This window comes from Lolium rigidum, chromosome 5, assembly GCF_022539505.1.
Source record: "Lolium rigidum isolate FL_2022 chromosome 5, APGP_CSIRO_Lrig_0.1, whole genome shotgun sequence".
Classification (NCBI taxonomy): Eukaryota; Viridiplantae; Streptophyta; class Magnoliopsida; order Poales; family Poaceae; genus Lolium; species Lolium rigidum.
Window position 1 is genome coordinate 124,816,344 of NC_061512.1, and position 20,743 is coordinate 124,837,086.

Genomic DNA, 20,743 nt, shown 5'->3' on the forward strand with positions numbered 1-20,743 from the left:
CAGTGCATGAACAAGGAGTTGCATGAACTCTTCTCCATGCTGAAAACTGCTGAAGTGGAGATAAAGAAAGAGCACCAAGTGTTGATGGTCAACAAGACCACCAGTTTCAAGAAGCAGGGCAAGCCTAAGGAAAAGGGAAACTTCAAGAAGGGCAGCAAGAAAGCTGCTGTGCCTCCTAAGAAGCCCAAGGCTGGCCCTAAGCCTGATACTGTGTGCTATTACTACAAGGGTGATGGGCACTAGAAGCGCAATTTCCCCAAGTACCTGGCTGATCTGAAGAGTGGTCAAGTCAAGAAGAAAGGTATATTTGATATACATGTTATTGATGTCTATCTCACTAGTAATCGTAGTAGTGCCTAGGTATTTGATACTGGTTCGGTTGCTCACATTTGTAACTCGAAACAGGAGCTGTGGAATAAACGAAGACTAGCGAGGGACGAGGTGACGATGCGCGTTAGAAATGGATCCAAGGTCGATGTGATCGTCGTCGGCACGCTCCCCCTACATCTACCTTCAGGATTAGTTTTAAATCTGAATAATTGTTATTTGGTGCCCGCGTTAAGCATGAAAATTATATCTGGATCTTGTTTATTGCAAGACGGTTATTCGTTTAAGTCATAGAATAACGATTGTTCGATTTATATGAATAATATCTTTTATGGTCATGCACCTAAGATGAATGGTTTATTCTTATTAAATCTCGATAGTAGTGATACACATGTTCATAACATTGATGCTAAACGAATTAAATTAAATGATAATTCTGCATATATGTGGCACTGTCGTCTTGGTCATATTGGAGTGAAGCGCATGAAGAAACTCCATTCCGATGGACTTTTTGAATCACTTGATTTTGAATCACTTGATAGATGCGAAGCATGTCTAATAGGTAAAATGACTAAGACTCCATTCGCTGGTATAATGGAGCGAGCTACAGACTTATTGGAAATAATACATACCGATGTGTGCGGTCCAATGAGTGTAGCTTCGTGCGGTGGTTATCGTTATGTTCTTACCTTCACGGATGATCTGAGTAGATATGGGTATGTCTACTTTATGAAACATAAGTCCAAAACTTTCGAGAAGTTTAAGGAATTCCAAAGTGAAGTAGAAAATCAGCGTAACAAGAAGATTAAGTTTCTGCGTTCTGATCGCGGAGGTGAATATCTGAGTTACTAGTTTGTCATGCATTTAAAGAAATGCGAAATAATTTCACAGTTGACACCGCCGGGAAAACCACAACGCAACGGTGTGTCCGAACATCGTAATCGAACTCTCTTAAATATGGTTCGGCCTATGATGTCTCTTACCGATTTGCCATTATCGTTTTGGGGTTATGCATTAGAGACCGCTGCATTCAGTTTAAATAGGGCACCATCTAAATCCGCTGAAACGACACCGTATGAATTGTGGTTTGGTAAGAAACCTAAGTTGTCGTTCCTTAAAGTTTGGGGCTGTGAAGTTTATGTAAAGAAGTTACAACCTGCTTGAACCCAAAGCGGAGAAATGCGTCTTCATAGGATACCCTAAAGAAACAATTGGGTATACCTTCTATCACATATCCGAAGGCAAAGTTTTCGTTGCCAAGAACGAATCCTTTCTCGAGAAGGAGTTTATCTCGAAAGAAGTGACTAGAAGGAAAGTAGAACTCGACGAGGTTAATGAACCTTCTCTCGAACATGAGAGTAGCGCAGCACCGGAAGATGTTCTTGTGCCGCCTGCACAATAAGAGAGGAAGCTAACGATAATGATCATGAAACTTCAAACGAAGTTATTACTGAACCTCGCAGGTTGACGAGGGTTCGTACCACTCCTGATTGGTATGACCTCGCCTTAAATGTCATGTTGGTTGACAACAATGACGACCCTGCAACGTATGAGGAAGCAATGATGAGCCCAGATTCCAACAAATGACAAGAAGCCATGAAATCCGAAATGGGATCCGTGTATGAAAACCAAGTATGGACTTTGGTGGACCTACCTGATGGCCGCAAGGCTCTTGAGAACAAATGGATTTTCAAAAGAAAGGCAGATGCAGATGGTAATATTATTGTCCATAAAGCTCAACTTGTCGCGAAGGGGTTACGACAAATTCAAGGAGTTGACTACAATGAGACTTTCTCACCTGTAGCGGAGCTGAAGTCTGTGAGGATTTTATTAGCCATCGCTGCATTTTTTGATTATGAAATTTGGCAGATGGATGTCAAAACGATGTTCCTTAATGGTGACATTGAGGAGAGTTGTATATGGTACAACCCAAGGGTTTTTTTGATCCTGAAGATGCTGACAAGGTATGCAAACTTCGGCATTCCATTTATGGACTGAAGCAAGCATCCCGGAGTTGGAGCCGACACTTTGATAAGGTGATCAAAGACTTTGGATTTATACAACCTTTGGGAGAAGCTTGTATTTACAAGAAAGTGAGTGGGAGCTCTGTAGCATTCCTAGCACTATATGTGGATGACATATTGTTGATTGGGACTGATATATAACTTCTTGAAAGTGTCAAAGGCTATTTGAATAAGTATTTTTTCAATGAAGGACCTTGGTGAAGCAGTATACATTTTAGGCATCAACATCTATAGAGATAGATCTAGAAGCTTAATAGGGCTTTCACAAAGTACATATGTGGACAAGGTTCTAAAGAAGTTTAGAATGGATGAAAGCAAGAAAGAGCTATTGTCCATGTTGCTAGGTAAGATTTTGAGTAAAACTCAAAGTCCGGCTATGGCAGAAGATAGAGAAAGGATGAACAAGATCCCATATGCCTCGGCAGTAGGCTCTATCATGTATGCCATGTTGTTTACGAGAACGGATATCGCACATGTTGTTAGTTTGACCAGCAGATATCAAAGTGATCCGGGAATGGAACACTGGACAGCGGTCAAGAATATCCTGAAGTACTTGAAAAAGACTAAGGATATGTTTCTTTGTTATGGAGGTGACCAAGTGCTTGCTGTAACCAGTTACACCGATGCTAGTTGGAACACTAATCCAGATGACTCTAAGTCTCAATCTGGGTACCTGTTTATTTTGAATGGTGTAGCAGTGAGCTGGATAAGTGCCAAGCAAAGCGTGGTGGCGAAGTCTTCAACTGAATGTGAATACATAGCTGCTTCGGAAGCTTCACCGGAAGCGATACTGATGAAGAGGTTCATTACTAAGCTTGGTGTGGTTCCTAGTGCGTTGGACCCAATGACCATCTATTGTGACAACATGGGTGCCATAGCCAATGCATAGGAGCGAAGGTCACACAAGAAGCTGAAGCATATCAAGCTACGTTTTCATGTGATTCGCGAGTATGTCGAAGATGGTGACATAAATATTTGAAAAGTACACACAGATTTGAATGTGGCAGATCCGTTGACTAAAGCTCTCCCTAGAGCAAAACATGACCTACACCAGAACGCCATGGGTGTTAGGTACATTGCCATGTAATCTAGATTATTGACTCTGCAAGTGGGAAACTGTTGGAGATATGCCCAAGAGGCAATAATAAAGTGGTTATTATTATATATTTGTGTTTATGATAAATGTTTGCATCCCATGCTATAATTGTATTAACCGGAAACATTAATACTTGTGTGTTATGTAAACATAAAAGAGTCCCTAGTAAGCCTCTTGTTAAACTAGCTTGTTGATTAATAGATGATCATGGTTTCCTGATCATGAACATTGGATGTTGTTAATAACAAGGTTATGTCATTAGGAGAATGATATAATGGACACATACCCATAATAAGCGTAGCATAAGATCAAGTCATTGAGTTCGTCTTGCTATAAGCTTTCGATACATAGTAACCTAATCCTTCGACCATGAGATCGTGTAAATCACTTACACCGGATGGGTGCTTTGATTACATCAAACGCCACTTCGTAAATGGGTGGTTATAAAGATGGGATTAAGTATTCTGAAAGCATAAGTTGAAGCGCATGGATCAAGAGTGGGGTTTGTCCATCCCGATGACGGATAGATATGCTCAGGGCCCTCTTGGTGGAATGTCATCTAATTAGCTTGCAAGCATGTGACAAGGTCACAAGGGATGACATACCATGGTATGAGTAAATATTACTTATCGATAACGAGGTTGAACTAGGTATAGAGATACCGATGATTGAACATGGGATAAGTAAAGTATCGCGCGACAAAGGGAATCGGTATCGTATGTTATTGGTTCATTTGATCACTAAGTTATCGTTGAATATGTGGGAGCCATTATGGATCTCCAGGTCTCGCTATTGGTTATTGATCGGAGAGGAGTCTCGATCATGTCTGCATAGTTCACGAACCGTAGGGTGACACACTTAAGGTTCGATGTCGTACAGTAGATATGGAATATGAGTTGGAGACTGAATATTGTTCGGAGTCCTGGATGGGATCTAGGACATCACGAGGAGGTCCGGAATGGTCCGGAGAACAAGATTCATATAAGGCAAGTTATTTTTTCGGGTTCAGAAAAGTTCGGGAATTTTCCGGTGGAAGACCGAGAAGCTTCTAGAAGGTTCCGGAGGGGCCACCCATGGGCCCACAACCCCGGGAGGGGCCACCTGAGCCGAGGGGGTGCAGCCCAGCCCTAATGGGCCAGGCGCACCAGCCCTCAAGGACCAAGCCGGCCAAACCCCCTAGGGTTTAGGGGAAACCCTAATAAGGTAGGCTTCGGGGGGGGGAGGAAAGTCCCCCCTCCCCCTTGCGCCGGCCCTAGATGGGTTTGGGCTTGGGGTGGCGGGCCAAAGCCCCCACCTAAAACCCTAATCTGCCACCTCTCCTGCCTCCCATTTTCTCCTGCTCCGGCTTAGTCGAAGCCCTGCAGGAATTCTCCTCCACCACCACCACCACGCCGTCGTGCTGCTGGGATTCCGAGGGGATCCTCCGCTGCTCGCTGGAATGGGGAGAGGAAGGATGTCATCGACACCGTACGTGTGACCGAGTACGGAAGTGCTGCCGGATTGCAGCACCAGAACGATCGTCTACATCAACCACGAGATTTGATCTCGTTACGGCTTTGGATCTTAGAGGGTTAGTCTCTCTTCTTTCTCGTTGCTCCGATCTCATAGATTAGATCTTGGCTTTTCCATAGATTGGATCTTGGTTTTATTCGTCTTTGCGGTAATTTTTTTGTTTTCTATGCTACATACCCTACATGATCCACATGCATTTCCTCATAGATTAAACACAAATTAATTCAACAATATCAACTTCTTGCTAGCAAGTTCAAGATCTCAGGACACCAAATTTTTCAACAACATAGCAACTATTAGTCTATTACAACCTAGCATATCATAGATTAAGCACAAACTAGTTAGTTAACCTAGGAAGTTCATCATTTTAGGACACCATCAATTCTTTCAGTATTTCAGCTTCTAGATCTAGGTTCCTCTTCTCTAATTACTTTTTTTCTAACACAAGCCGGTAATTCTTTGTTGCATACTCCACATTTTCATAGATTCTTTTGTCTCTCTCATCCTCATACATATTCCAAAGCCCCAGCAAACACTCCTTCATTGTAGATGGCCATTCACCATCTACCCAATGAATTTTGTCGCACATCACATCCTCCTACACATCTAAGAAATTATATAGGCATTATCTACACAAGATAGTAACTACACAAAGAACTACTAGCAATATATAAATTTAGACATTAACTATGTAGGAGTAACCAAAGTAAAATAGGAAATGCTATCTATTTAGCCAATAGTTAGATAATCTACACAAAGCAGTCAAATAATAAAGGCAAATAACTAAAATAATTAAGCAGTGCTATCTAAATAATCTAACTAAATTTTTTACACAAAGCAACCAAGTTGCAGTAAACAATTCATCAACTACTATCTACACAAAGCAGTCAAATAATCTGGCAGAATTTGTTGTACACTACCTAAATTATCTACACAATGCAATCACCCTAGCTTACATCCACGTCCAAGAAATCTCCGCTGGTCTTTGCACCTTCAAAGCACACATATTTGTACATGGACATGTCATGCTTGCAACACAGATCACAATCATCATAGCCGGTTTAGTCTGGGTGCATCAAAATTTCTGGAATCTAAATCAAGGCAGATGAAGCAAATTTGAGGAAGACATTCGACGAATCGAAGCTAGGATGCAGAAATCCCAAATCAGAGAAAACCCAAACCCCAATCCTACTAGTGGACGAGGATTGATGTCGTGCCCCTCATTGAAACCCGAGAGCAAGCTGTCGTCGCTTCTTTCTCCATCATTCCAGGACGGCATGGCGACGGCCGGACTCCGCGGCGAGGCGGCGAAGGAGGAACTAGAGCGACCGAGCCCGATGTGGAAGGAGACCAACTGGCCGATGCATTTCGGCCCGGTCGGAACGGCACCTCCTTAACCGGCTCGGGGTGAGACGGAAGTGGCTCACGGCCACGTCGACACTGACAGTAGGGCCGCAACGGCTAATTCGATGTTCGATGAAGTTTTGCACAATCTATTGCTGGCTGCCCTAGAAATGATACTGACACAAAAAAAATTAACAAAAGTGGTACTGAACCCGTCCACTTCGCCCTCAAATGTGGTACTCAACGAAAATTGACCAAGCTCTGTTCGAAGCAAATAGGTGAAGCATGCATCACGTGTTGCAATGACGATGATTGGAAGACTTTCATCAACTAGACAGTATGGATACGGCTTCCAACTCAATCCAACGGCTGAGCGGCATCGCGCGCGTTCCCTCCCGATTGGTATGAAACATCCATGATCCATCCCTCACGCTCATGGAGTTCGAAACATCCATGATCCATCCCTCCCGCCGGCCGGCCTGACCGACCACCGTCACGTCGCTTGCGCCCGCCGTTACCAGATACAAGACCGCCCCCGACCGCCGATGCATGGTATCTCTCCCTTCCTCCGTCTCTCCGACGTGGGGGTGCGGCGACACGGAGGTGGATGGAGCTCGCTTCGGCCATCCTGCACGCGCCCTGCTCGATGAATTGACTGCGAAGGTCAAAGTCCCTCACTTTCTCTTCTACCTTGTTGTTGGGGTGTCTCTCATCATGGACTGTTTCAAATAGTCTAATGGACAATGTATGCTTCAGCAACCGAATGGAGAAAATATACAGTGAATTTGATATAGTTGGAGATTTGCTCCTATCCTAAGCATGATATAACCAACGTGATCAACCTTCTTGCTTGCGTGCAGTTGAATTGACCAACCCCATAAAGTACGGAATCCACGATTGTTCTTCCCCATCCAGTTTATTGGTAAGCATCTTAGCAATATATACCAGCAACTCATTATATTAGTTTAGATTGCAGATAAGTTTTTGTACCCAATATGGATAAACCAAATTCAGCACTCTGGTGGGCATATTGGATCCCAACCTGGTATCAAACTGCCGTACATGTCTGCAAACTGCCGTACCCCACCTTTATTGGTTCTAGCTTTAATGCTGGCATAGCATTATGATTATCTGGTCAAATGTGTCACCCTCTACCAGGACTTTTCTGGAGCTTAGGTGGGCGAAAAAGGCTGACTTTGAGTCGTTGACTGCCTGTGATGCAATGCAACTTGCATGATTACAGCCCTGGAACCATTGATCTTTAAGAAGTTGAAACCCGGTAGCATTCTGTTTTCAACCTGGAAAGACTTTTTCCTTTTCAGAATTGAGACACACAAGCACCAGAAGTAGATACTTGTTTCAGGCACCATCCGGTGCTGCCATCCCCGCAACCATGGCTCCAGCTCTTCCACCAAAACTTGCCACCGTCTCCGTCCTCTCCTTTCTCATGCTAGTCTCGTGTGCTGCGGGTCGGGACATTCTGCAGCTGGGATCCTCCCTCGCTGTGGAAACCTACCAGAGTGACATCCTGCGGTCACCGGACGGCACCTTCTCCTGCGGCTTCTACAGCGTCTACGACAAGGCCTTCACGTTCTCAATATGGTACTCCGAGGCGGCCAACAAGACCATCGTCTGGAGCGCGAACCGTGACCGCCCCGTCCACTCCAGGGGGTCAGTCCTGACCTTGCGCAAGGACGGCAACATGGTCCTCAGAGACTACGACGACACCATCCTGTGGGAAGCTGGAGATTACCTCAGAAATGTTCAGCATGCTCAGCTGCTGGACACCGGAAATCTCGTCATGAAGAATACCAGCGACGACATAGTATGGCAGAGCTTTGATTCACCGACAGACACGATCCTGCCATCCCAGGGCATCACAGCTGCGACAAAGTTGGTCCCGACAACCCAGTCTCGTTCTCCTGGTAACTACATCTTCCGTTTCAATGATATATCGGTGCTGTCACTCATATACGATGTTCCTGATGTCTCGGATATATATTGGCCGAATCCTGATAATAGCGTCTACGACAATAACAGAAGCCGGTATAACAGTACTAGATTGGGGAGTTTAGACAGCAATGGGGTGCTTGCATCTAGTGATTTTGCTGATGGAATACTACTTAAGGCATCTGATGCAGCAGCACCGGGGACCAAGAGAAGGCTAACTCTCGACCCTGATGGTAATCTCCGGATTTACAGCCTGGATGACTTGGATGGGGTGTGGTCAATTTCAATGGTAGCAATCTCCCAGCCTTGCACCATCCATGGTCTATGCGGTCAGAATGGAATCTGCCATTACTCGCCTAAACCTACGTGTTCATGCCCACCAGGTTACGTGATGACCAACCCAGGTAACTGGACTGAAGGCTGCACGGCTACTTTCAAATTAACTTGTGGTGATCAGGAACCTGTGCAGTTTGTGAAGCTCCACCACACGGATTTCTGGGGATCTGATCAGAAGCGTCTTCTAGGAATTTCCTTGGACGCTTGTATGGACATTTGCATCCGTGACTGCACCTGCAAAGGCTTCCAATACCAGGAAGGCACAGGGTCATGCTACCCGAAATCTCTTCTTTTCAATGGAATGAGTTGTGCGACACCCAGGGTGCGAGCAATCTATCTCAAGCTCCCTGCCAGTTTCAATGTTTCAGATAAACCTATTCCCCAGTCAAATGTGTTGGATCCGGCACCGCCTACTCTGCAGTGCGAACAGATGAGCCGGGGAGTCAGATACCCATTTCCGGATGTAAAAGAAACCAGTGATGGAGAATCGAAGTGGTTCTACTTCTACAGTTTCATAGTTGCAATTTCTATTATTGAGGTTTCCTTCATAGCATTTGCATGGTTCTTCGTCTTTAGAAGAGAGCTGGGGCCATCAGAAATGTGGGCAGCCGAGGAAGGTTACAAGGTGATGACTAGCCATTTTCGAAGATACAGTTACACAGAGCTCGTGAAGGCAACAAGAGAGTTCAGAGTTGAGCTAGGAAGGGGAAGATCAGGCGTTGTGTATAAAGGTGTACTAGAAGATGAAAGGCCAGTGGCTGTGAAGAAGCTTAAAAATATAAGTCGAGGCAAGGAAGAGTTTCAAGCTGAGCTGAGCATCATTGGCAGGATTAACCACATGAATCTTGCGAGAATATGGGGGTTTTGCTCAGAAGGGTCACACAGGCTGTTGGTTTGTGAGTATGTGGAGAACGGATCCCTGGCAAACATTTTGTTCAGAGACCAAAAAACTTTCGTCCTGGACTGGAAGCAAAGGTTTAATATTGCATTAGGTGTGGCCAAAGGATTGGCCTATCTTCACCATGAGTGCTTAGAATGGGTCATCCACTGTGATGTGAAACCTGAGAACATACTGCTGGACACAGACTTTGAGCCTAAGATCACTGACTTTGGGTTGGCGAAGTTGCTAAGCAGAGCTGGATCCAGTCAGAACATGTCGCAGGTGCGAGGAACAGTAGGTTACATAGCTCCCGAGTGGGTTTCTGGCCTCCCAATCACAGCGAAAGTTGATGTGTACAGTTATGGAATTGTGCTGCTTGAGCTTTTATCTGGGGCAAGAGTTTCGGAGCTGGCTGTCAGTTCAGATGTGCACAGCATGCTCCGGCAGCTTGTCAGTGTTCTTGCTGATAAACTGGAGGGGCATGAAGAATCATGGGTGTGTGAATTTGTTGACCAGGAATTGAGTGGACAGTTTAACTATCTGCAAGCAAGAACGGTGATCAAGTTGGCTATTTCTTGCTTGCAAGAAGATAGAAACAAGAGACCGACCATGGAATCTGTTGTCCAGACTCTCCTCTCGTTTGATGAAGCTAGTGATTAGTGCTAGGACTACAGCTGTTCGTGGAATGTGTAAATAGGGTAAGAGTAGTATTTGTGTGCATGGTATAGGATGTAAAAATGCTTTCAACAAGTTGTCATTACCATGCATTTGAACATTGGATACAATTGGTCTTGGTTTGTTTCTTCATCTGAATAGTCCGGTGGTAAAAAAGATCATGTTTGTCATCGTAATTTTAAGTTTATAAATATCCTGTAAATGCTAAAGTTTGACCTAATTTTTAAATAACATTGCTAAAAAACAGATAATGCTTATCTACTCATCTGTGTGATGTTTTTGTTTTTCTCTACTTACTCTCTTCTATCTTTCCTCATTATCAGTGATGTTCAATTTAGTTTAATGCGAACCATAAATCATGTGATTTTTCTGTTGCCGGGGGAGGGTATATACTTTTGCCGGAAGGACTATGCATATGATCCCGATGCAATATCCAGCGGACTCCTTTGATTTGGCCTGATACATCTTAGGCCCATGTATAACGTCGTACAGAAATCAGACATGATATGTAGCAGTGCTCTACTTTCTTCTAAAAAAAACAGTGCTCTAATTTTGTATTATCTCAGTGACAGCCATGTATTCACATTTATTTTCAGGTCTACAGGACTCATATTTTTTAGATAAGTAGTCCTAGAAGTCATCGAGGTAAAAGAAAGATGCTGAAGGGTGTCAACAGAATCTAGTGTGCATCACCACAGACGCCAGGAGAAGCCAAACCATTTTGCCAGAAGGCGCCCTTCTTGGCTAGCTACCTACACACTTGGTGAAGAACAGAGCTCAGGTAGAATGGTAGATCACAACTATATTTTGTATGTTTGCCTGCATGTATGATCTTGCTAAACATATGGGGAAGCCAGTTATCTATGTCAGTTTTATTATTGATGTAGTGAAGATCCTTGGTTGGATATATAGAATCCAAACTGGGAACCCCTGAAAATGATTAACTGGCTAATGGTATCATCGATGAGGAATAGGTTTGTAGTTTTAATTCCAGTGGCACAGAGTGAGGACTACTTATGAATTTCAGTCCGTCCTTGGCCAGCTTATGTGCTTTGAACTGAAACGAAAAGTCTTCTCACTCGTGTGGGAGTAAATACCAGTGAAGTCCTTGCTCCAACTTAACTGTTACAGAATTTCTTTGAGCCATACAATAGGCCACGAAAGCAAGCACATAAAAGGTGCCATGCTTTCCTTTTGCAGTAACATTCATACATTTTTTTTTTTGAAACGAGGCAAAAGATTTTCCATTTTCATTGATAGAGAAGAAGTTTTAGAGTGTTACAAACCGAACATGATCAAGGCCGTAGCCAAGACCCAAAAACAAGGGGGACTACTCTCGCGGCATTACATTACCCAACGCTTTTGCCCCGGTGGAGACCCATAGAGCCATCTCATTTTTTATCCTTGCGCCCACCATGTCGACGGTGGAGTAGTGGTTCCGGAAGACTACCCTATTTAGATGTTGATCCAAACTCTTTTTGTGAAACAGCAAGTGAAAATTATGTGGGCCGCGGATTCTTGAACTTGGTTGCAAAGCTTGCAATTTTCACAATTTTTTCATTCCCGATGCTCAATCCTATCCATCGTCCACACTCTATTTTGTAGCACAAGCCAAGTGAAAATCTTGCATTTGGGGGTAGCCCAAGGCTTCCACACCATGGCCGGCATGGTGGAGTTTGTGAGGCCCTCAAATTGCATGTTGTATGCCGAGCTCGAGGAGTAGCAACCATGAGTAGTAAGCTTCCAAGTGATTGTATCTTGTTCGTCTTCGTTGATGTGAATGGTTGAGAGCCTCTCCCAAAGGTTGGCAAATTGGGTGATATGTTCCATGGTGAGTCCATGTTGCAAATTGATTTGGGAGACCCAAAAGTTGTTTCGTAAGGCCTTCCGAACGGTGCAATTCTTCTTTTTGGATATGTTGTATATTAGAGGCGCAATATCTTTTGGCCGCCCTCCATCAAGCCAAGAAGAATCCCAAAAAAAGGCCCTCTCACCGTTACCAATGGTAACCTTTGTGGCCGCCGCAAAAAGCTCTCTATCATTTGCATTGCAAGGGGTTCCTAGCCCTCTCCATGGCTTGGAGGGATCCATCCATTCCAACCAAAGCCACCTCAACCGGAGTGCCGAGGCAAATTTGTGGAGGTTTCGGACTCCAAGACCTCCCTTGTTCTTTGGCTTGCAAACGAGATCCCAATTGACCTTACATTTTCCTCCCGACACTTTCTCACTAGCCGCCCAAAGATATGCCCTTTGGATACTATCAATCTTTAGGAGAACCTCCAACGGTAATTGAAGCACGGTGATGAATTAGATGACAACACTTGTGAGAACCGCCTTTACAAGCATGGTGCGCCCGGCCATGGAGGCATGCTTGCCTAGCCAAGGGACAAGCTTTCCGACAACCTTATCTTCAAGGTATTGGAGGTGGACTCTTTTCAATCTCGTTAGGGAGAGGGGCAAGCCAAGGTACTGCATTGGGAAGTTGGTGAGCTTTGCGGGGAACGGTTGTACAACATCTTGAAGGTCAATTACATTGCACTTGATGGGGGTGACTTGGCTTTTGGCACAATTAGTAACAAGGCCGGTAACCTCCCCAAACCGGTCCAAGGTGGAAGCCAAGAAGTTGATGTCCTCCTTAAAGGGTGCCATGAAGATGGCCGCATCATCGGCGTAAAGCGATGTGCGGATAGTGGGAGTTCTACCTCTTAGAAGATGGAGATGCCCTTGTTGGGTGGCTTTGCGAAGAATGTAATGAAGCGGGTCAATGGAGAGCACAAAGAGGAGCGGGGATAGTGGATCTCCTTGACGCAACCCCTCCCATGCTTAATAGGGTCGCCGGCAAGACCATTGAGGAGAACACGTGAGGAGCCCGTAGCAAGTAGGGCGAAAACCCAATCTCTAAAGGTTGAAGGGAAGACAAGATGCTCTAACAAATCCATAAGGTAGTCCCATTGAACGGGGTCGAAAGCCTTCTTTATGTCAAGCTTGAAAAGAAGTGTGGGGGTCTTTGACTTGTGAAGTCTTCTTGCCAAATTCCTCACATACAAGAAATTGTCGTGGATACTTCTCTTCTTGATGAAGGCACTTTGCGCATTGGAGACAAGCTCATTCATATTAGGGGCAAGGCGGGTGGCCATCATCTTGGCAATAATCTTGGCATTGGCATGTATGAGGCTTATAGGCCTAAAGTCGGAGATGTCCTCGGCTCCATCCTTCTTGGGGATAAGAATAATGTTTGCGGAATTGAACCAATGAAGATTGTTGGTGCGCAAATTGGAGAAGTCGTTGATGACGACCAAAAGGTCATGCTTAATGATGTCCCAACAAGATTTGTAGAAGGCCCCCGTAAAGCCGTCCAGTCCCGGAGCTTTATGGCTATGAGTCCCATGTATGGCCTCTTTTAACTTCGTCGTCGGTGAAAGGGTCTCCAATGTCGAAGAGGTCACAAGTTGGGATTGGGATGTTAGCCCAATTGAAATCCGTGGTCCGCGGGGGAGCCTTTTTTGTCACATTCTTAAAGTGCTCATGAATGATTGTCTTCTTTTGGTTGTGTTCCGTGACCCAACCGTTTCCATTCTCGAGCGAGTGGATGAGATTTTTCCGTCGACGGCCATTGATGTGTATGTGGAAATATCTAGTGTTAGCGTCCCCCTCTTTGAGGCCCCTCACACGAGAGGATTGGTGCTTTCTTGATCTCTCCAAGATGGCCAACCCAAGGATTCTTCTCTTCAATCTAGCTCGTAAGTCCCGCTCTTGCGGGCTAAGTGCACGGGATTCTTGAGCAATGTCAAGTCTAAGAATGACCTCGTTGGCCATGTGGAATTCAATCTTTGCTTGAGATTTACTCCACTTTCGTAGTCTTAGGCTTGTGTTTGAGAGCTTATGGAAGAGACGTTGACAAGGCTCAACATGTGTGGTTTGCTCATTCCACGCGGCTTGGACCGTGTCTTTGAATCCCAGCATCTTGATCCAAAAGTTCTCAAAACGGAAGGATTTTGGTCTCCTAGGTACATCAACCTTGGCGAGGAGAAGAGGGCAATGGTCGGACAAGGCCGAAGAAAGGGCATTGAGGATGTGGGTGGCGAAGGAGATATCCCAATCTTCATTGCAAAAGAACCCGTCAAGCTTGCTCATGGTGGGGTCTTGTTGCTCATTGCTCCAAGAATACTTGCGGTTTTGCAAATGAATCTCTTTGAGCTCACAAGTGTTTAACGCGTCTCGGAAGCGGTTTATACGGCTTCGGTTGCTAATGTCCCGATTTTTGTGTGTAGCCCGATAAATTTGGTTGAAATCGCCGGTGACAAGCCATCTAGTGTCCGTGGGAGGCTTGGCCGCAACAAGTTCGTTGAAGAAGTCATCTTTGAGGTTTGTGCGAGTTGGTCCATAGACCGTAGTAAGCTTGAAGAGAAGACGTGACTCGATGACGGTAATGTTGGCCGAGAGGGAGTAAGTTCCAACACTGATGTCAGTGACTTGGACAATAGTTTCATTCCATAGTAGCAAGATCCCTCCCCTAGTGCCTGAGGCAGGGCGCTGAGCAAAGCCGCGGAGGCGATTCCCTCCCAGCTTGGTTGCCAGATTCTGATCAATGACCTCCAACTTAGTCTCTTGCAGACACACCATGTCACAGGCAACAAGCTCAGCGACAACATCACAACGATCTGGGTCATTAAGGCCTCTTATGTTCTAGTCTAAGAAGTTTATATTAGGTTGTTCATCATTCATTTGAAACCTGGTAATACATCAAGCTAAACAGCCAACACTTTGCTCTAGGTCTTGTCAGGACCACCAAACGCAGCTCCAGGGAGCTACAAACAGGCATATGCAGAAGCGTACATATTGTCTCTAACATGATTAACATGGTTACATCAGCAGCGTCGCGAAACGAAGCATCAGGCCTCGCCATCCGCCTCCACCTGAGGCTGGAGATCAGCATCTCCCTGTCCGCCATGGTCAACCAGCGCCTGCTCGACCACAGAGGCAAAGTCGCAGTCCATCCGGAAGAGCGCCCTCAAAGCCGAGATTGCGATATCAGGAAGCGTGCCCTTGAACATCTGCACAAACTTTGCAATGGCCGCTTCAGTAACCTCTCCTCCTTCATTGGCAATGAGCCTGTGGCAAAGAACTTTTTCAGCCAGTGAGCTGATCAAGATACTGATGCTAACCTCCCTGTGTCCATAAAAGGATGTTTTAGATTTGTCTAAATTTGGATGTATCTATACACTAAATAGTGTCTACATAGATCTAACTTTTAAAAAATCTAAGACAATAATTATGCTATTGCAAAGCTCAGGACTACCGGAAGAATACTGAGACAACAGCTGGCCAACCTGCCCTCTATAACAGAACCCTGATGCAAACATCAGAGTATTTCTCTTCTTCACTTCGAGAAGGATATGTAAATACTTCTGTGTGGTCACGCTCTTCGCTAGGTTCCTTGGTTGGTCGACATCGGATCCACGAAGAACAGTAAGATGGTATGCGAGCAATTGTAGTAGTAGAAATAATCAAATAACAGATATTCTTCAGTAACGAAATTCCAACAAAAATGAGATGGTGCTAGAGTAGGTTTTGGGGTTCGAGAAAAAAAAAAGATAATACAGTTTGGACGAAACCTGTAATGGAATAATATTGAGCACTGGCTGGAGACAATCAGCAACCTGTGGAGCTTCAATCGCTCTGCAAGATCCACTGGGACTGACAGGAGATATATCTCCCTTTGATCACATGACAATCAGATAGAATCGCTCGATCACTGACTGTTGCAGCAGAAGGAGGAGAGAACAGTTAATGAATTTTCCCTGCTGAGACGAAAATTGACCAAGCTCTGTTCAGAGCAAATACCTGAAGCATTCATCACGTGTTGCAATGACGATGATTGGAAGGCTTTCATCAACTAGATGGTATGGATACAGCTTCCACCTCAATCCAACGGCCCCTCCTGCTCATGGAGTTCGAAATATCCTACCCTCCCGCCGGCGGCCGGCCGGCCTGACCGACCACCGTCACGTCGCTCGCGCCCGCCGTTACCAGATACAGGACTGCCCCCAACCACCGATCCATGGTCTCCCTTCCTCCATCTCTCTGACACGGAGGTGGATGGTGCACGCGCCCTGCTCGATGAATTGACTTCGAAGGTCAAAGTCCCTCACTTTCTCTCTTACCTTGTTGTTGGGGTGTCTCTCATCATGAGCTGTTTCAAATATTCTAATGGATACTGTATGCTTCAGCAACCCGATAGAGGAACTATACAATGAATTTGATATAGTTGGTGACCTGCTCCTGTCCTCAATCCTCATCCCCTAAGCATGACATAACCAACGTGATCAACCTTCTTGCTTGTGTGCACTTGAATTGACCGACCCTTTCTCAAAAAAAAGAAAGAATTGACCGACCCCATAAAGTCACGAGTCCACGATTGCTCTTCCCCAACTCCAGTTTATTGGTAAGCATCTTAACAATACTATATGTGCCAGCAACTCATTATATTGGTTTAGATGCAGATAAGTTTTTTTACCCAATATGGATAAACCAAATTCAGCACTCTGGTGGAGTTGTGGGCATTTTGGACCCCAACGTGGTATCGAACTGACTACATTTCTGGAAGCTGCAGATTATATTCTGTGGCCCTAGCTGTGGGGTTAGATAATGGGCATCGTCGGTCCCTGAAGGTAACTATCTTGGCCTGATGCATGCTCAATTGCGTTGAATTTTCAAATGCAGATAAGTCGTCCTCGAAGCATCAATCAAATACTCCCTCCGGTTCATATTAATTGACTCTAATATGGATGTATCTAGAACTAAAATGTGTCTAGATACATGCATATTCAAGTCAATTAATATGAATCGGAGGGAGTAGATGTAATGGGTACGAGCGACCCCATCTTTAGGTAATACTAGTTATAATGCTGGCATAGCGTTCTGATTATCTGGTCAAATGTGTCACCCTCTACCAGGACTTTTCTGGGGCTTAGGTGAGCGAAAAAGGCTGACTTCGAGTCTTCGACTGCATGTGAGGCAATGCACAGGCATGCATGATTACAGCTCTGGAGCTACTTTTAGATCCTTAAGAAGTTGAGACCCTGTAGCATTCTGCTATCGACCTGGAATGGTTTTTCCCTTTCCAGGATTGAGACACACAAGCACCAGAAATAGATAGTACTTGTTTCAGTCACCATCCGGTGCTGCCATCTCTCAAACCATGGCTCCAGCTCTACCACCAAACCTTGCCACCGTCTCCCTCCTCTCCTTTCTCGCGCTAGTCTCATGCGCCGCGAGTCGGGACATTCTGCAGCTGGGATCCTCCCTTGCCGTGGAAGCCTACCAGAGTGACATCCTTCAGTCACCGGACGGCACCTTCTCCTGCGGCTTCTACAGCATCTACGAGAACGCCTTCACGTTCTCAGTATGGTACTCCAGGGCAGCCAACAAGACCGTTGTCTGGAGCGCGAACCGCGACCGCCCCGTCCACTCCAGGAGGGCGGCCCTGAGATTGCGCAAGGACGGCAACATGGCGCTCAGAGACTACGACGACACCCTGGTGTGGCAAGCTGCTGATTACCTCACAAATGTTCAGCATGCTCAGCTGCTGGACACCGGGAATCTCGTTGTGAAGAACACCAGCGGCGGCATAGTATGGCAGAGTTTTGATTCACCGACAGACACTGTCCTGCCGTCCCAGCGCATCACCGCTGCGACACAGTTGGTCCCGACGACCCAGTCCCATGCTCCTGGTAACTACATCTTCCGTTTCAATGATATATCGATGCTGTCACTCATATACAGTGTTCCTGATGTCTCGGATATATACTGGCCAAACCCTGATATTAGCGTCTTCGACAATAGCAGAAGCCGGTATAACAGTACTAGATTGGGGAGTTTAGGCAACAATGGAGTCCTTTCATCTAGTGATTTTGCTGATGGACTACTACTTAAGGCCTCTGATGCAGCGGTGCCGGGGACCAAGAGAAGGCTTACTCTCGACCCTGATGGTAATTTCCGGATGTACAGCCTGGATGACTCAGATGGGGTGTGGTCAGTTTCAATGGTAGCTATATCCCAGCCTTGCGCCATCCATGGCATATGCGGTCAGAATGGAATCTGCCATTACTCGCCTAAACCTACGTGCTCATGCCCACCAGGTTACGTGATGACCAACCCAGGTAACTGGACTGAAGGCTGCACGGCTACTTTCAAATTAACTTGTGGTGATCAGGAACCTGTGCAGTTCGTGAAGCTCCCCCACACTGATTTCTGGGGATCTGATCAGAAGCGTCTTCTGGGAGTCTCATTGGAGGCTTGTATGGATAGTTGCATTAGTGACTGCACCTGCAAAGGCTTCCAGTACCTGCAAGGCAAAGGGTCATGCTACCCGAAATCCCTTCTTTTCAATGGAATGAGTTGTGCAACACCTATGGTGCGAGCAATCTATCTCAAACTTCCTGCCAGGTTCAATGTATCAGATACACCTATTCCTCAGTCCAATGTGTTGGATCCGGCACCGCCTACCCTGCACTGCGACCAGATGAGCCGAGGAGTCAGACACCCATTTCCGGATGTAAAAGAAACCAGTGATGGAGAACCAAAGTGGATCTACTTCTTCAGTTTCATAGTTGCAATTTTTGTTATTGAGGTTTCCTTCATAGCATTTGCATGGTTCTTTGTCTTTAGAAGAGAGATGGGGCCATCAGAGGTGTGGACAGCCGAGGAAGGTTACAAGGTGATGACTAGCCATTTTCGAAGATACAGTTACAGAGAGCTCGCGAAGGCAACAAGAGAGTTCAGAGTTGAGCTAGGAAGGGGAAGATCAGGCGCTGTGTACAAAGGTGTCCTAGAAGATGAAAGGCCAGTGGCTGTGAAGAAGCTCAAAAATATAAGTCGGGGCAAGGAAGAGTTTCAAGCTGAACTGAGCATCATTGGCAGGATTAACCACATGAATCTGGCGAGAATATGGGGGTTTTGCTCAGAAGGGTCACACAGGCTGTTGGTTTGTGAGTATGTGGAGAACGGGTCCCTGGCAAATATTTTGTTCAGAGACCAAAAAACTTCCGTCCTGGACTGGAAGCAAAGGTTTAATATTGCATTAGGTGTGGCCAAAGGATTGGCCTATCTTCACCATGAGTGCTTAGAATGGGTCATCCACTGTGATGTGAAACCTGAGAACATACTGCTGGACACAGACTTTGAGCCTAAGATCACCGACTTCGGGTTGGCGAAGTTGCTAAGCCGAGCTGGATCCAATCAGAACATGTCGAAGGTGCGAGGAACAGATGGTTACATAGCCCCCGAGTGGGTTTCTGGCCTCCCAATCACAGCAAAAGTTGATGTGTACAGTTATGGAGTTGTGCTGCTTGAGCTTTTATCTGGGACAAGAGTTTCGGAGCTTGCTGTCGGTTCAGACGCAGAGGTGCACAGCATGCTCGGTAAGCTTGTCAGGGCGCTTGCTGATAAACTGGAGGTACATGAAGAATCATGGGTTGGTGAATTTGTAGACCAGGAATTGAGTGGACAGTTCAACTATCTGCAAGCAAGAACGGTGATCGAGTTGGCTGTTTCTTGCTTGCAGATAGATAGAAACAAGAGGCCGACCATGGAATCTGTAGTCCAGACTCTCCTCTCGTTTGATGAAACTAGTGATTAGTGCTTGGACTACAACTGTTTGTGGAATGTGTGGATAGGGTAAGAGTAGCATTTGATTGCATGGTAAGGGATGTACAAATGCTTGCAACAAGGTTCCACTACCATCCATTTGAACATTGGATACAACGGATCTTGGTTTGTTTCTTCGTCCGAATAGTCCGGTGGTAAAAAAAAGATCATGTTTGTCATCGTAATTTCAAGTTTAGAAATAACATGTAAATGTTACAGTTTGACCTATTTTTTTGAACAATGTCGTTGCTAAAAGACAGTTAATGTTTGTCTACTCATATGTGTGATGTTTTTGTTTATCTCTACTTACTCTCTTGTCTTTCCTCTTTATTTAGTTTATAATGCGAATGTGAACCACAAATCATGTGATTTTTCTGTTGCCGGGGGAGGTTACACATTGCAGTGCTGTACTTTTGCATTAGGTCAGCGATACCCATATGTATCCACATTTATTTTCAGGTCTGCAGGAGTCATTTTTATAGAGGAAGTAGTCCTAGAAGTTATCGAGGTAGTAGTCCTAGAAGTTATCGAGGTAACAAGAAAGATGCTGAAGGGTGTCAACAGAATCTAGTATGCTACCACAGACGCCAGGCGAAGCCAAACCACTTTGCAAGAAGGCGCCCTTCTTAGCTAAGCTACCTACACACTTTGTGAAAAACAAAGCACATGCAGATGACAACTATAATTTGTATGTTTGCCTCCTGCATGTGTGACCTTGCTAAACGTATAGGGAGGCCAATTATCTATGTCAGTTTTATTATTGATGTAGTGAAGATCGTCGGTTGGATATATGGAATCGAAACTGCGAACCCCTGAAAATGATTGACTGGCTAATGGTATCATCAATGAGGAATAGGTTTGTAGCTTTAATTCCAGTGCCACGTCTATGAGATACTTCTTATGAATTTCAGTCAGTCGTTGGCCAGCTTACGTGTTTTGAACTGAAATGAG

General features: G+C 45.3%; 2 protein-coding genes across 4 annotated transcripts; both read left to right on the top strand.

Moving 5' to 3' along the window:
• Window positions 1-7,571: 7,571 nt before the first annotated feature.
• Window positions 7,572-20,580, top strand: LOC124653683 (putative receptor protein kinase ZmPK1). Of its 3 annotated transcripts, none has more exons than XR_006987996.1 (3): window positions 7,572-10,167; window positions 10,741-10,925; window positions 20,252-20,580. XR_006987996.1 is itself a non-coding variant. In XM_047192753.1 (2 exons), the coding sequence occupies exon 1, from the start codon at window positions 7,697-7,699 to the stop codon at window positions 10,127-10,129; it is 2,433 nt and encodes an 810-aa protein (XP_047048709.1). In that variant the 5' UTR covers window positions 7,572-7,696; the 3' UTR covers window positions 10,130-10,167; window positions 10,741-11,049. The 3 variants fall into 3 exon arrangements, 1 of the variants encoding a protein (XP_047048709.1); XR_006987995.1 differs by lacking the exon at window positions 20,252-20,580 and adding an exon at window positions 14,918-14,990; XM_047192753.1 differs by lacking the exon at window positions 20,252-20,580 and having other exon boundaries at window positions 10,741-11,049.
• Window positions 17,346-19,998, top strand: LOC124653682 (putative receptor protein kinase ZmPK1). The gene has a single exon (XM_047192752.1). The coding sequence runs from the start codon at window positions 17,346-17,348 to the stop codon at window positions 19,782-19,784; it is 2,439 nt and encodes an 812-aa protein (XP_047048708.1). The 3' UTR covers window positions 19,785-19,998.
• Window positions 20,581-20,743: the final 163 nt, after the last annotated feature.

What these genes read in the sequence shown, in the direction of transcription:
- LOC124653683 (XM_047192753.1), top strand. Translation starts at nt 7,697, where the DNA reads ATGGCTCCAGCTCTTCCACCAAAACTTGCCACCGTCTCCGTCCTCTCC.
- LOC124653682 (XM_047192752.1), top strand. Translation starts at nt 17,346, where the DNA reads ATGGCTCCAGCTCTACCACCAAACCTTGCCACCGTCTCCCTCCTCTCC.